Source organism: Cricetulus griseus, chromosome 3 (assembly GCF_003668045.3).
Source record: "Cricetulus griseus strain 17A/GY chromosome 3, alternate assembly CriGri-PICRH-1.0, whole genome shotgun sequence".
Classification (NCBI taxonomy): Eukaryota; Metazoa; Chordata; class Mammalia; order Rodentia; family Cricetidae; genus Cricetulus; species Cricetulus griseus.
Window position 1 is genome coordinate 171,123,961 of NC_048596.1, and position 16,253 is coordinate 171,140,213.

Genomic DNA, 16,253 nt, shown 5'->3' on the forward strand with positions numbered 1-16,253 from the left:
AGGTTCTGGAACTGAGGCCTCCTCCTGTCCACATCAGACAGACACCATACTTCTTCTTTCCCAACAGGCTGGACACCAGATGCCTCAGCCACTCAGTACTCATTCATTCATTCAACAACCCTGGGCTCTAGTTCAATGTTAGGGGCAGGCAATGCTGACTCAGCATGCCTCCTTCTCAAGTCTGCTGCAATTCCACGACTCTGCCCTGAGAGCTTGAACTCCATTTATTACAAAAGTCTGAGTTCATGGTATCTTATTATGAATAGCCCCTGCCAGACCACCAAGCCTCCCTCCATATGCTCCATCCTTGCATGAAGTCCTATGCAGATGGGGTCTTAGGAACTGGGTCCTGTGTTTATAAAATCGAATGGGTCCAAGCAACCCTGGGCATATATACATATACAAATCCAACAGGTTCCCCATCCATGGGGTATGAGTAGGTGAGAGTGCAGCCTTCCTGGGAGAGGAGGAAGTCGTCCCCAACAGTGGGATGGGACCCAAGGGAGTGCAGAGAGCATGAAGAGCTGCACAATTTGGTTTGAGTGGATGCTCATCTGGGCATCTGTGGCTTCAGGCCAGTCCTGTTCTGCCCCGGATGTTCTAGGCCACCTGGATTTGCAGGTCCTCATCCTCATCTAGGTCGCTGGCTCCATCTCCGGCTTCCTCGGTGCCAAATCGGGTACTGCGGATCTTCCCAAAAAGGGGGGCATTTTGCTGTTGCCTGCGGAGCCTGAGGGGTGGAGGTAGCAGGTCAGAGCAGGAATCATAGTGCATCTGTGCTGGTAGTGGCTCGATGCACACTGAGGCAATGTGCTCATATGGGGGGAATGCTGTTGCTACTCCAACTTATATACAAGGAAACTGAAAGTCACTCAGACAGGAGACAGTGGGGTTGTGCTCTGAGCGGGCAGTGCCAGCTCTGGTGTGGATGGAGGACTTAGAGAGGTGACTGAGATGGGGTTGGTTCCTCACAGGGATGCAGGAGACCAAGGAATAGGTCGTGGAGCACATTGCGTTCCAAGTGCCTGCTCAGCCCTAGTTCCTCACATTACAATTTTCAAAGGCAAAATGTGCTAGACAAACTTCTCCCATACGACTAGGAGGAGGTGGAGGAAATGCACTGCCCCCAACAAGGCAGTTGCTCCATGTATCTTACTGGAAGGCATGAATTATTAACGAGGCAGGGAGGGGCGAGAGTGTGGCTCCATTACTGCACAGTGATTTAGTGCGCTGTCCGGAACATTAAAGCAAGAAAAGTTACAAACTAGAATGAGGCAGCAATCCTGGGTGGCCCTGGCCGCCCCCGACAGAGGTGCTGGGGAGGCTGAGCAGAGCCAGTCTGCCCATTTTGGGAGTTTATGGCTCCCCAGGAATGTGGCTGAGACTTCTGGAAAGCCCCAGGCTGAACGAGTGGCCTGTTGAGGGGGGGAGTGTACAGGGTTGGACCGTGTGGAGCTGGGCATGCAACAAGCCTGACTCAGATCAGTGACTGGGCCCTGTATAAATTTCAGGTTTCACTCAAGGCTACAGGGAAACTGAGACTCTGTTGATTATGCCACATAATCATGAGGCCTGGAGGAGGAGGCTCCAAAGCCTCTCTGGACCACAAGCTCTCAGCACACAGTAGCACGGAGAAGATGCTCAAGAGACCAGGAGATCCCAACAGGCCAGTCACTATTAGGCAGGGCTTTCTTCTGCCTTCCAGTCCTGGGGGGAGAGACTGCCCCTTCTTTGCCTCACAGCAGGCTCTTGGCATAGTATCTATCTAGCCCACACCTCAGTCCCCTTCCAGGAGAGGCAATGAGAGTGGCCAATCAGTGCAAATAGTGACTCAGCATTTGTTGGTCCAATTGCGTCACCCATAATTCTCATGCAGCCCAGGCTAGTCTCCAATTCCCTATGTAGCCGAGGACGACCTTGAACTTCTGATTTGCCTTTACCTCTTGAGTGCCAGCATCACACCCACATAACCCCATGTTCCGTTTATGTGGTGCTGGGAATCAAATCTGGGTGTAGAATATTTGCAGCAAGCTACTGAGCTACATCTCCAATCAGGTGCAAATGACATCACAGCATCTGTTGGTTCAGGTGCTTTTTAAGATTCAATAAGCTCTCTTCACTGTCACAGCGACAGATCTCCATTTTACAAAGGGGAGAGCTGACCCACCAGGGTTCAGTGTCCTAAGGTCCTCTGGTCTTTCCCCTACCCAAGAATTCTGGCTGCAGGCCAGGTCCCTCCACCCACAGGTAAGAAGGAAGGTATGGGTGTGGCCACACTGACCACACATTCTTGGGGCTTCCCAGCTATGGCTCTGGAGGGCTCTGTCTGGTGCTTTGAGGCGTCTAGGGGGATTTGGAAGTGGGAAATGTATGGAGGAGGAGCCAGGATTTAGAGTTGGCACAGTGGGGTGGGGACAGGAGAGAGAGTGGTGTGCCAGGTAGGCGGATCTAAGCACCTCTCCACTTCCTTCAGGGGGTGAGGGTTCCTGCTACTGCTGAGGGACTGACCTGACTCTCTGCCATTCCTTGCTCTCAACCTTTCATATTCCTACTGACCCTGGGGTCACCTACCTCCAAGACCCGGGGGGGATGGTGTTGCTTCTTGCTAAGGACTCCCAGAATCACTGGGCCCTGCCCAGAGCCCTGCCTCCTTGGCAGCTGGCCGAGAGCCCGGCCTCCTTGGCAGCCCTCCATGTACTCACACCACCAGCCGGCCCATCCGAAGGAGACAATTCTAGAGCCCACAGCTGGGCTGTCTTCCTGCAGCCACTCCCTACCAGCTTCCTGGCCCTGGCCCTTCCTGTTCGAAGGGGACAGGATTCTGGCCCCAGGAGCTCTTCCTTCTTGGTCTTCCCCTTTGGCCCTCTTGAGGGTTCTTGCCCTTGCTCTGCGCACTTAGGGTCCTCCCCCAGCAGGGCACCCCTGCCCACCTGGACTGCAGGTGTTCCAGCTGCACCTGGAGGTTCTCGCTCTGCTCTGTCTGCTCGTCCAGTGACCGCTGCAGCTTCCGTGCCTGGTTGTGGGCCTCATCCAGCTGGGATGAGCAGGACAGAGAACAGGAGGATCAGCTTGGTCAGAGGCTGCCTGGCTTGGCCACGTCCCATGTTCTGCTCTGGAACTGTGCCCAGTTTCCAGCTCCTGTCGCTGAGGCTCCTTGGAGCCACTTCCATTCCACTCTCCATCCCTGAAGGCCACCAGCCTCCAAATCTACCCAGCATGCACCAGTTTACCCGGTCACATTTCCTCTCCCCCATACTCACCTGCTCCTCATCAGATGCCCTTTGTTCCCTGTCCCTTCACCCACCCAGTCATCAATCTGTTTGTACACCCATCACCATCAGCCACCTGTTGCTCTAGCTCATTCATCCACTTTGCTCTCCATTCATCCGTCTGTCTAGTCCTCTGTGCACGTGGAATCCTCCTGCCTTCTATCTCACCATCGACACCTCCATTCACCTCACTTGCTCATTTACCTCATCCACTTGCCTTCCCCTCCATCTGCTGCCACCTGCTCACTGCCTCAGGTGCCAGGCCCCAGTACACAGCAGCACAAGTGGGCATATGGCCCATTCCTCTCAGGTCTGTTGGCACTTGCCTCGTCCTCCGCCTGGGCCAGTTCTTTCTTGAGCTCTTCCACCCGCAGCCGCAGCTTCTTTACCTCCGTCTCGTGCTGTTCCACACGCCGATTGGCGTGTGCCAGCTCTGCCACCTTCTCCTGAAACTGCTTCTTGAGCTTGCCATGCAAATGCTTCAGGTCTGCCAGCTCCTACAGGGATGGGAAGGCTTGGGTCACATGCTCACTCAGGGAGGCCCATGGGACAGTCAGCTAGGAGACCCTGGCATGTCCTCTACAGGGGTATCACCCCTGCTGTTGAATGTTAAAGCTTAGTGATCAGCTGGGGGCTGGCAGTGCCACCACCTAGTGAGGTGAGAAGGCTAGGTGGGTGACTCAGTGGTTCCACTTGGCTGTATAACTGTCATGATCCAGGAAGGTGTCCAGTGGGCTGTGGATCTGAGGGAAGCGATGAGCTCTACAGTCTTGGTGACAAGCACGTGGTATGCATCTTCTAAGGCTGGGGATGAGCCAGACAGTGCAGTAAGTCTCTTCCACAGCACAGGAAGAGAGCTGAGGTCAAAGTGGGACAGCCAGGAAAAGAGATGGCCACCCTACTCATTTCCCATCTACAGAGGGGGGTCAGCCCTGGCTTTACTTTCTCCTCCACCCGTTCCAGCAGGGTCTGGTTGTCTGTCACCCCTTGCAGCCTTGGGAACTGCAGTGGCTCTCTACCCTCTGAGCTACCACCGCCTTCCATCTGGCAGCTGCCCACCCCACCTCTGCTTGCTGCTCTCAACGAAGCCCACGGTTCCTGCTTCTACCACCTGGGTCGCCTTGTCACACACACCCATCCAGAGTCCTCCTTTCGTCTATGACTCCCCAGTTCTCACCCTACCCTCTGGAAAGTTTACCACCAGTCAACTTCCACTTTTCTTGGATACCTCAGCCCAAAGTCATTGCCCCCCAGGAAGCCTTTTCAGGGCTAGGCCTAACCGTATGTGATGGAGAGAGCAATCTGTCCCTCTAAGACATCAGATCAGAAGCATGGAATATGTAGACACAGCTGTTTGTTCATTGCTGTCACTATCTCACAGTAGGTGCTCAGAACATGTAGCTACTATAATTACCAACTGCTTTATCTTATAGTAGTTGAGTATCTTTTATCTGAAAGTGCCTAGGCTCAAAAGTGGTTTGGTTTTCAATTTTTTTTTTTAATGGAGTCTCATGTAGTCCAGGCTGGCACTGAATTCTCCTTGTGGGCAAGGATGACTTTGAGCTTCTGATCCTTCTGCCTCTATCTTCTAGATGCTGGGACTATAGATGTGTGACTTCACACTGTGTTACATGATGCTGGGGAAAGGACCCAAGGCTCTGAGCATACTAGGCAAGAATTCTACCAAACTTTATCTTCAGCCTAGATTCCAGAAGCTTTGGGCTTTTGAGGTACTCACATATACATCATGAGATCTCTTGGGGGCAGGACCTGGGTCTAAACATAGAATCTATTAGTTTCATGTATGTCATTAGGGTCTGATTGCAATTTCCTTTAACTTTTTTATTTGCCCTCGCATTTTGACTGGGACCTACCACACCTAAGTGTGAATTTTTCTGCTCTTTTGAGGCATCGTGTTAATGCTCAAAGTTGGGGGTTTGGGAGCCCTTTGGATGTCTAATTTGGGGATCAAGGAGGCCCAACCTATACTGCAGTTACCCACATGCAGGATATACACTAGTGTGTTGGTTAGCTAGATGGGGGCCCCGGGAATCACTTCCTGTCCCACCTTGTTCTTCTCGAAGAGAGCGGCCTGGCTGGCCCTCAGATCACAATCCAGGGCACTGGCATTCTGACGCCGTCTGCGAGCCAGGGCCTCCTCCAGGTCTCCAACCTGTGCACGCAGCTTCTTGTTCTCCCTCTCCAGGCCCAACTTCTCCGTCTCCAGCCTCTCTCTGCGGCCCCACTCAGCTGCATTCTCTGCCTGAAGCCTTTCCATCTGCAACAGCGAGGAATGCAGTGAGACTCCTGGGGGACAGGGGTGGAGAGACGAGCTAGATGCACCCCCCACCCTGAAGCCAAAAATGGCACCAGGAAGCAGATCCAGCTGCAGCAGCTATAATTATGCTGGGCTTTTTTTTTTTTTTTTTTTTCATGGTGTTCAGGATGTGGGGGCGCTTCTGGGTTTTGTGTGGGAAAGGGGATGCCTCCTGCAGACTAAACCCCTGGAGTGTGGCTGTCCGCCCTCCACCCCCACCAGCAGCACAGCCCAGGCTTCCGTCTTTTTCCCACTGATTGCTCAATAGATCCCCTGAACCCCTGAGTCTCAGGCATTGCCCCTCTCTCTTTTCAGTCACTCACCTCACCCCTCAGTTCAGCCATCTTGCGATCCATGCTGGAGCGTGCGCCCAGCTCATCCTCCAGGTCTTCAGACATGCGGCCCAGTTCATCCTGGTGTGTTTCCTTTAGGATGCTGAGCTGCAAAGACATCACCCAGCCTGATCACCAGGACCACCAGGATATATCCCAGAGGCAGTGATGGAAGTGAGCACCAGCCAGGGTAAAGGGGTCCCAGGGACCCAGAGTAGGCTGAGTCTGTCCACTCTGTGCTTCACACATCTGTCACCTCCTACCTCGTCACAATCTGGCAGCACATGACTGGGTCAGCTCACTGTCCACCATGGGAATCAAGTGTGAACCTTAACAAAGTCAGTTCACCCTCCCACCCCCACACACCAAAACCCCTTTGAGGGTTTCTTGGTGTATTTAGATAGAACCCAACTCATGCATTCTCACAAAGTCCCATGACACAATGCTCCAGTGTGCTCCTCCCATCCACCTGGCCTCATCTCACTGCCCACAACACGGCAAATGATGAGGGATGAAGAGATGGTGCAGAGGTCAAAGTATTTGCTGCTCCCCCATGGTTCCCAACACACACTGGTGGCTCTAAACACCACTGTGTATGTGTAGACATAAGAACTGCTGTGGGCGGGCGCTTCTCCAAGCTGCTGCTCCAAACAGGCACACAGTGAGCCTCTAAGACAATGCCATGGAAGGAAGCCAGGCATAAGAGGATTTTCTGCTCGACTGTATTCTGGTGCTCCATTAGTGTCCTTCCAGCAACTACACTTGGAAGTCTGGATAGTGTGGGGCCAGGTTCCTGGACCCCAAAAGAAGGGAGATTCAAGTAGGCAAGGAGGGGCCTAGGGCTCTTTTAGGAGCTTGAAGAGATAGATTCCCAGGGAAGACCAGTTCTAGGCAATTTTCCTATGCAAGTCTGGTCTTTGACCTCTGCGATCCCAGAGGATACGGCAAAGCTTTCCCAAGACGATTGCGCCCCCTGGTGGCCATAACCAATCTGTACATGAGGCAGATGCAGCAGCCAACCTCTCAACCTCCATTGCCTCATGCTAAATTGGGAACGTGAGGACACAGCTCCTTTGACTGCATGAGGCTTCAGTTTCACTCGACATACATTAGATAAATGTCACATCTGACACCTCCATTCTGGTCACAAACCCTCTGAAATGTATCCCCTCAACCCCATCTCTGACAGGATTCTCCAGCTACACTAGCCTTTTCTGTGTCCAGCATACATCAGGTGTCTGTCTGTCTATTCCAGGACTGCTGCTGAGCAACCCTATCGTCTCAAGAATGACTTCATCTAGCCCCTTTAGGTCTCACTTTAAACAGCATCTTGAAGGCAGTGGAGCAGAGATGTTGAGACAGAGTCTCACCCTATCTAAATTGGCCTTGAACTTGACAGGCAATCCTCCTATCTCAGTCTCCCAAATGCTGGGATTACAGGTGTGACCTGACACACCCGGCTTGGATGTCATCTTATGGAGACCCTCCCCAGCCTATCACCCCACCTCCTTCATGCTGTTTTTCTCCCTCCCACTTTTCCTGAGACAGGGTTTCTCTGTGTAGCTGTGGCTGTCTTGGAACTTGTTCTGTAGACCAGGCTGGCCTTGAACTCAGAGATCCGCCTGCCTCCATCTCTCGGGTGCTGGGGGATTAAAGGTGTGCGCCCCCACCACCAGGCTCTTTGGGTTATTCTGATGCCTTCTCTACACATAGACCTTACCTGCTAGGCTACCATCATCTCCCTGCCTGCCCTGGTACTCAGAACCATGGCAGTGAAGGGATTCCACCCTAACCTGTGTCCTGGGTTGGAACTCCCCAGTGTGCAGCTGCCACCAGCAGGGGCTTCCCCCCCCACACACACAGCCTCCAGCCTTACTTGCTTGAGCACCTCCTGCTTGGTCTTGCTCAGCTCCTCATACTTGATCTTCCACTGGCTAAGCTCTCCCTCCAGCTTCTCGATGCTCCTGCTCAGAGCCAGTTTATCCCTGGGGAGGGGACAGGCAAGCACGGGGACTTTATTAGACTCCTTTTGTTTTGACTCCATAATTCAGGGGGTGCAATAGCTTGATTTTGTTGTCGTAACAACAGTAGACTGCATTCTCCCACATTCTGTAACTAGAAGTCCAAGATGAGGTGTGGGCAGGGGAGGTGGTCAGAAGGAACCCATTTCATCCTCTCCCCAGCTTCTGTCAGCTACTGACCATTTTGGCTTTCCTTAGCCAAAGGTGCACCCATAGAAGCATCTCTCCAACTCATCACAGGGCATGCCTTCTTCCTCCCTTCCTCCTGTTCTCCCCCCCCCCGCCCCTGCACTGAACCCTAGGCTTTATAGATGCCAGCTAAGCCACTGAGCTCCTCTTCCCAAGCTCTTATGTTGATTTTTTTAAAAGTAAAATTGTATGCGTGAACCAAGTATGTAATCTATACACTTATTTCCTGGTCACCACAGCTGCAGAATACTCATGAACATCAGGTCATACCCTCTAAATGCCATCATCCAAGTCACTGGTGACATCCATGTTCTAAATCCATTGGTTAGCTAAGTGCTCAGTCCAGCCACCCACCCTCCTGTTAAACAGTATCTTGTTTCCTTCTCCCCGAAAATGGTCCTCCTACTTCTCTCCCCACCCCTTCCTCTAGCCGGACTCTGAGCCTGACAGAGCCAGGACTCCTGCCATAATCTCCTCCTTGCCAGTCCACTTCTGATTCTCAGATTCCTGAGTTCCAAGGTCACCTGTTCATTGATGACCCCTGCCTTTTCCCCTCTAGCCCAGATTTGTCTGAGTCTCCAGACCCACACACTCACCAACTGTTACCTTCTTGTGCCAAACACAACTCCCCTAAAACAAAACTCTCCAACCTCCTTTCCTATCCCCGCTTTCCCTAAGCCTGCTACCCTCTTTGTCATCAGAAGTAAGCTTGAGGCCACCATAGGCTACACAGGGAGCTCAGGGTCAGCCTGGGTTCACGTACTGAAGTTCTACTTTAAAAACAAATGATGAGGGATGAAGAGATGGTGCAGAGGTCAAAATATTTGCTGCTCTTATGGAGGACCCAGGCTTGGTTCCCAGCATCCACAATGGCAGTTTACAAACATCTATAATCCAGTTCCAGGGGATCCAATCCCCTCTTCTAGCCCCCATGGGCACCAGACACTCACATGGTACACATACATATACACATACCTATAAATCACTCACATACATAATTTGTTTTTTGAGACAGGGTTTCTCTGGCTGTCCTGAACTCACTCTGTAGACCATGTTGGTCTCGAACTCACAGAGACCTGCCCCTGCCTCTGCCTCCTTGGTATTGGGATTAAAGGTGTGTGCTGCTGCCACTGCCATCATCACCCAGCCAAGAAGGCACACATAAAAATAATAAAAAATTTAAAAATCTTTATAAAAAGCAAAAAAGACACTGTAGTGGGTTCACTGCTCTAAAATCTTAGATTGTAGGTTTGGAGATTTAGCTCAATGGTAGAACGCTTGCCAAGCAAGTCCAGAGCCCTAGCTGGGTTTTGTCCTCATCTGGCAGGGGTTGGGGCAGGAGAGGGGGGGTGACAAAAAAGACAAAAACAAACAAACAGAAAACCCAAACAACCCCCCCCAAAAAACCCAAGCCCCAAACCACCCAAAGATAAAGTAAAATATGAGCCTGTGCCCCAACAGCTTTCACGTGACTCACCTGCATTCTGGGGTGCCCAGCCCCAGGCCCCACCTTCCCCACAGGACTCACTCTCGTTCCTTAAGCAGCACCTTCTGGGATTCATCCAGCCGGAGCCGCAGGGCAGTCAGCTTGGAAGCATCCTCCTCTGTACTGGCTGTATCCTCCCAGGGCAGGCGGTTGCGATCCTGGCGGCCTGAGCTGGCTCGAGAGCCCCCAGCTGCCATACTGCAGGCATCCCAGCAGCCTTCAGTCTCCTCTGGTCTGCTCTTCAGCAGGCTCTCCACCAGGTCCAGCTCCTGTGGGGACCAAGGTAGGGACTGCAGCTGGCCCAGGGACTTACCCTGGCCACCATCCTCATGGTCATCTCAGGCCCTGCTCTGGAATGAGCCTGCTAAGTGACCTGGGGCAGGTGACACAGTGCTTCTTGGCCCTGGTTTCTCTTGCTGCTGCTTTATTCTCCTTCTTGGACCTCTCCCTTCACATCCTGGGAATACACTGCCAGCCACCAGGGTTTCCTATATCCTGGGCACCCAAGTATGCAAACATTGGGTGAACTACTTGGAACAGATGCTGAAGCAGGAATTCTTACTACGGCTTAGGATTCCAATTCAGGGGCAAATACAGTCACTGGGAAATTGGTGGCTCTGAGGACGTGTGAAGGACTGACCTCTCACCCTTCTGACCTCAGGTGGTCCTGGAAGGGTGCTCTGATTGCCACCTGGGACAGATGGAAACACCAGAAAGGAAGATCACAGAATATGGAGTGTCTGGGCTGGTACGCAAACTCAGACTGCAAACCTGAGGCTCCCTAAACTGTTGCTGGAGACTCCGGGGCTGTGACAACAACCAAACTAGAGGGTAAGAAGAGCATGAGGCCCAGGCCAGAGAGGAGAGTGTCTGCTAAGAGTCTCATTGCTAGGAACTGGTCTCCTGGGGACCAATGCCCAGAGCTTGCCTGTGTGGCCTGCCCTTGCACCATCATCTTGCCCCAGCCATACTATATGTTACACTCTCCCACTACCCATGCAAACACAGCAGCTGGAGAAGCAACACAGACCTTGGTTCTGAACCTCCCTGTCTCGGGGTTGCTGTAGGGACTAAGTAGATAATGTCTCTATAGGCACGGGGTGGTGGGTACAGCTACCACCGCTCCCCAGGCTCAGCAGGACTCCAGCCAGCCTACCAGCTTTTGCTACGACCATCAACTATTATGGATCATGGCACTTCCCACATGCCTCTTCTCAGCTTCAGCTTAACTAACGTCTTCAGGGGAAGTCTTTCTGACGCCCCTCCCAAAGGCCTGGCTTGGGGACCAGAGAGCCAGTTCCCTTCAGGATGAAAGAAAGAATGAAGAGTCAGCTCTACCACTCATCTAAGGCAAGTCCAAGGATTTCTCCTGTGCTTGTCGTGGAAGATTCTTTGACTTCGATGACTTCTAAGGTGTGGGAGGTGTACAGACCACCAGAATTTGGAGATCTCCAGTGTAAGGTGATCTTTACCTGGCCTCTCCACCACCTCACTAGAGACCAGATCTTTCCTAGCTGTTTTTCACTGCTCCCTCCCACCTGTACCCCTGTGCAAGCCCAGCCCGAAAGCCAGCCTTCTTCCAATCTGTGTAGCTGGGCGCACCTGGCTGCCAGGCGGCCTCTCCGCCCCGATGTCGCGCACAGGCTCATGCTCGCGCTCAGGCTCCGGGCCGTCGTGTGTCTTGTCCACCGTGCCATGCGCTCCCCGCAGCCGGGCCAGCTCACGTCCGCGCGCCTCGCACTCGCCCTGAGCCTCCTGGCGCTCGCGGCGCGCGCCAGCCAACTCCTTGGTGAGTGTGTCCAGGCGCTGGCGCAGCTGGCGCACCTCCTCGCGCGCACGGTTGCGCTCAGCGCGCACCTTGCTCCACTTCTCGCGCCAGTTCGCCGTGCAGTCGGACCACCAGCGCATTGTTTTCTCCATTTGCGCGGCTCGCGCGCGTGCCTCCTCCAGCTCCCGCAGCCGCAGCTCCTCGCGGCTCTCCCAGTCGCCGTCGGCCAGCAGGGCGGGCGCGGGCAGAGGTAGCGTGGGGGGCGGCCCCGGTGACGGCGTGCCGCTGGGCGGTGTGGGTGGCAACGAGTCGGCCGGGCCCATGCGATCCGGGGACGGGCTGCCCAGGATGGTAAGCAGGCTGCTCTTGGACAGCTGAGGAGACTCGGCCAGCCGCGGGCTCGGGCCGTGGCTCATAGTGAGGCTGGGCAGGCCCTGGGTGTGAACTCGCCTAGGCTCAAGGACGACGCCAGGGACCAGAGACCTACATGATACCACTGTGTGTGTGATGGACTCCGGGGCTCACTTACTCCTCGGATACCCGTCTGGGACAGCTCTTCAGACCTGTGGGAGAACACAACCATTATTGGGCTGTGACCACCACTGACAGTTACCCCATCAGCCAGCCCTATGCATGCTCAGGGGACGAATGGGACAGTACTGGCAGTAGTAGGAAGGGGGAGGTGTGTTCCAGGGTGGCCCCAAGGAGGCCTGCAGGGGTCTTCAGCTACTTTCTCCCTGGCTCCAACTCCCCTCATCCCTTCAAGGCCGCTGATCCGAACACTTGATTTGTTGTGTCTGAGCTTCATGTAAGCCTTTCTGGGCTTCTGCTTCTCTGCCTGTACTATGGGAGGGAGGTGCAGAGTAAGGAAGACCAGGATACCTTCATCCGGGTGTGCTTCAGGTTCACCTGGAGCCTTGCTTAATAAACAATCAGCAGTTCATGGCCTGCGGTGTTTGGCAGGTATACAGCAGAGACTACATTTCAGGGGTCCCCGTGTGGGGCTTGTTGAGTATTCAAGCAACCTCTGAGCAGGCTCAAGACTCCGAGTCTCCCCAGCTTCTCCATGGAAAACCATTAACAAGCTCTCTACTACTGAGCCCATGTCACCCTTATTGCTTACAGTTCCATACATATCTCAACTGTGTGGATAGTCACTAGACAGACACAAGGACCCAGGATCTAGTTCCTGACAGGCAGTGTGCCCTTTCTGACTCAGTGTCTCGGCCTGGGTGATGAGTTGGTAGCTTTGGCGCCCACAAGCATCTAGACATTTCTGCATACACAGACACATCTGGGAACATGCGAGCAATCCCACCCACACAAAACAGGGGTAAATGACACATACGGTCAGAGATGGACCTATGGGCACACAGCTATACAAATAGATACAGATACACTTGTATACATGCACCAGCACACTAATAGGCCCCCAAACATGCACTCCTAAGAGAATTCTGGGCACACAACACTCCCCCTTCCCCATTTTCCTGGCCCAGTTCCATCAGAACAGCCCTAAAAGAAACAACATGAGCATCTATCTATCTGCAGGGGAGAGGAGAGGAGGGGGTTGGCAGGAAGCCCAAGTTCTATGGTAGAAGTGTGGCAGGGGGGCTGCCGCCGTTACATCCACTGCCTCAGAGCTGCCAGGCCTGGCATAGGGCTCTGCTTGGCTTTGAGAGGGCTCCAACTGGCTCCTTCCAGAAATTCTAAGCCCATGGCACAGGAACAGGGCAGACATCATGCAGGCCCCTAATGGCTTCCAGGCTGGGGCCTCCAAAGTCAGCTCTGGCCCCTCTGGGGTGTAGGGTGGGGGGAAGGGTAGGAACAGTGGGGCAGGGAGGCTCTGAACACCTTTTGCCTTTCTCCTCAGACCAAGAACAGGTATGCACTTGCTTGGGGGAAGAGGTGGAACATGTCCACCCCACCCCCACAAGCACACCTGTGCAGACCCCTGTGCAGCTGGCCTCTGCCTAGCAACACATCCCCGTTCCCACCCTACTCACATAACAGCCTTGGAAACACTCAAGTATCTGTGGTAACCCAGGTACACATAGGCCCTGCTCATGCCTCCTGCTATAGATAGGCAGGCAGGGCCCCGCTGCCTGCCACTTGTCCCTTCATCCCCAGGTTCAGTGCCTTTTTCCTTTGGTGACATTGGGGGGTGGGGGGAGGCTGATTACCTAAGGCTGCCATTGTACTCCAAGGAGCAGCTGAGGGTGGGGGCAGCGCCCACAGGCCCATTGAGTAGCTGTCTCCATTCCTCCTAAAGCCAGCCAGCCCATGCTCCCAACTCAGGCACCACCATTAGGAAATGTCCTATCCCATCCCACAGCCATACCTGGCCAGGGACCTCTTACAGCACTGCCTTCCACTCTATAGAGGCATCTTGTGCTGCTTACAGCTTATAAGGCAGGCCCTGCATATAGTACTTGCCTAAAGTTGGCTAGTGTGATGGAAGACGTAGAGTTGCATCTGAGTTAAGCAGCAGAGTTGAGAAGGTCTCAGAGCTTCTGAACCCCAGCCATAACTTGGTCCCTGCCTGGTCCAGGAAACAAGGACACTTTGACTGGCCACTCATTACAGGCTACAGATTCAGTGCCGCCCGTAGAAAGTGACCAGGGTCTTCTTTTGTTCACAGACTCATTGGGAACGCCTCTCCCTCTTCCTGTCTACAGCTGTAAACTCCTGCACAACCTTCAAGACCTGCCTGCATCATCTCCTCACCCGAGAAGACCTTCTAACCTCATGCTAGTTTTTCTAAACACCAGACCCTCCTTGTTTCAGGGAATGAACATACTGTGAAGCTCTCAAAGGCTTCTTGGTCTTGTTGGCTATCTGAACAGGGCAGAGCCGGAGCAGATGCTGTATGAATGTTTCCTGAGCCCATGAAAGATGGACAAAGCTCCTATTAGGGGGTCTCCCTATGGTCAGACAGTTTGGGAAAGTTGTGTAGTCCTAAAAATCAGAAGCCAGTTTTCAGCCTGGCGTTAATACAGGTAGGTATCTAAGTCTGTCTGTGGTCAATGTCAGAGTCAGACATCTGAGCTCTTGCCTGAGGAAGTCTCTCTAATTGGGGTTGATATTCAACTTTGTATTCTGTCCTTGGTGTTTGATTGGTTCTCTCAGTATCCGTGGAGAGGCATGAGGGACACTAAGAACTGGATGGGGGCCAGCTGTGGCGATGGGGAACCCGGGACCTCCATAACTCTGACTTCTCCTATGTCCTCTTAGAATCGTTCAGGTGGACTCTGGGCTAAGCCCAGGGCCACAGGCCTAGCTGTGGGTAGGGATTAGAGCCCAGTAGGAAACCACAGGGGGACTGCCTGATTGGATAAGTGCAGGGCCCAAGGCTGGTCAGCCCGCAGACTATGGGCATCGGTTCCTCTGACCACGGATACTGAGAGAGCCCAGCATATAGCTGCTGGACCTCCAGGAGAGAAACGGAGGGTGAGAGAGGGAGGAAAGCTAGGTCTCCATGCTGGAAGAGAACCCAGGTATCCCTATATCCTAAGTCACAGATTCCAACTCTTTCCCTTACAGCTGGGTCACCTGAGCCTAGATGGACAGCTATTTGCCTGCCATGGCACAGCATGCTAGCAGTAAACAGAACTAAAATGTGGAATTGGGTGCCTCTGAAGCTGGGTCATGACTACCTGAAGAGCCCCATGCCCCTAGGAGTGCCTATTGGGGGGAGGTCATCAGACATTAGGTCCACCAAACAAATGTGACTTGGATAAGGGAAAGTGGACACCTTCCTGGGCACCGACTCCAGCACCAGGACTCTTGGGATCGCACATTCGTATAGAACAGCCGTCAATCCTAGCTTTCCTATTGCTATGCCGTGTGGTATGTGCAAGTCCCTGGTCTCTGGGCCTGTTTCCTTATGTGTAGAATCTAGAGGCACCAACAAGATTCTTAATACCTCCAGCAGGTAAGCAGACTCTGTGCCAATAAGAACCAATCCAACTCCCACAAAAGCTCAGGGAACCGGCCGAATAAGGGGCATATCTCACTTACACAGACTGAAGCCGCGGGATGGGGAAGAGGCTTGCAGACTTCACCCCAGCACTGCCAGAGCGGTGGACTGCTGAGACCCCTTTCTTAGCACCCAGCCCTTGCTCCACCTGTCCCCATTAGTTCCCGAAGTTAGTTTTCTGTTTTCTAGGGCCCAGCACAGCCTTAGTCCCTACTTGATCGCCTCTTCGTGGGCCACCAGCCCCGCTCCCCCTAGCGGCTGGCAGGATGCGGGGGTCCGGTCCTGCAACGCGGTCCCGCCCACCCCACCGCTTGGCTTCCATTGGCAGCGCCGAGGGTCTGGGCGTGAAGCCGTGCTCTGATTGGCCAGTGCCACCCGTCCGTCCGGCACTCGCCATGGTGACCACGTTGGGTCCCCCGGGAAGAGTTCCACATTCCGCCCCCGCCCGCCGCCCCTCCCGGCCCAGCAGGCATTCCAGGGGCGCCCCCTCCCCCACTGTCCCGCCGCGGGACCCGGCCTCTGCCGGGGAGGGGAAGGGCTGGGAGACCCCAAGTGGGGACCAGAAAGTTGGGCTCAAAGTTTGGTGTTCGTCGGCCCCGCCCCGGCTCCTGTCCCCGCTGCAGAGCTCTTCCCGCGCGGGAGAGGCTCCGGTCCGCAGCACCTCCCCCGCCGCCGTGACCTCTCGCCTCGCGATCCCCGCTCACCTCGGGCCGTGGCCGGGATTCGGGACGTTCGAGATGCCGCTCAGGGTGGAGAGGGCGCGGGGCTGGCTGCTGCGGCCGTCGGGAGGCCGGGGGAGGGCCGCCGAGTCTCCTCCTCCCGCCGGGGGAGGGGAAGGGGAGCGGGCGGGGGCCCCGCGTGGGGCGCGGCCTGCGGCGGGCTGGGGCCAGGC

The 16,253-nt window shown here is 54.3% G+C and overlaps 1 protein-coding gene across 3 annotated transcripts; it reads right to left on the reverse strand.

The window, feature by feature from the left end:
* Positions 1–206: 206 nt before the first annotated feature.
* Positions 207–16,185, reverse strand: Ccdc102a (coiled-coil domain containing 102A). 3 transcript variants are annotated; one of them, XM_027405671.1, is made up of 10 exons: positions 16,066–16,173; positions 12,043–12,225; positions 11,217–11,945; positions 9,657–9,883; positions 7,795–7,903; positions 5,910–6,026; positions 5,338–5,547; positions 3,596–3,766; positions 2,931–3,034; positions 207–730 (listed from the first exon to the last, which is right to left on the reverse strand). In XM_027405671.1, the coding sequence occupies exons 3-10, from the start codon at positions 11,796–11,798 to the stop codon at positions 601–603; spliced, it is 1,650 nt and encodes a 549-aa protein (XP_027261472.1). In that variant the 5' UTR covers positions 11,799–11,945; positions 12,043–12,225; positions 16,066–16,173; the 3' UTR covers positions 207–600. The 3 variants fall into 3 exon arrangements, with proteins under 3 accessions (XP_027261472.1, XP_027261470.1, XP_027261471.1); XM_027405669.2 differs by lacking the exon at positions 12,043–12,225 and having other exon boundaries at positions 16,066–16,185; XM_027405670.2 differs by lacking the exons at positions 12,043–12,225; positions 16,066–16,173 and adding an exon at positions 15,403–15,635.
* Positions 16,186–16,253: the final 68 nt, after the last annotated feature.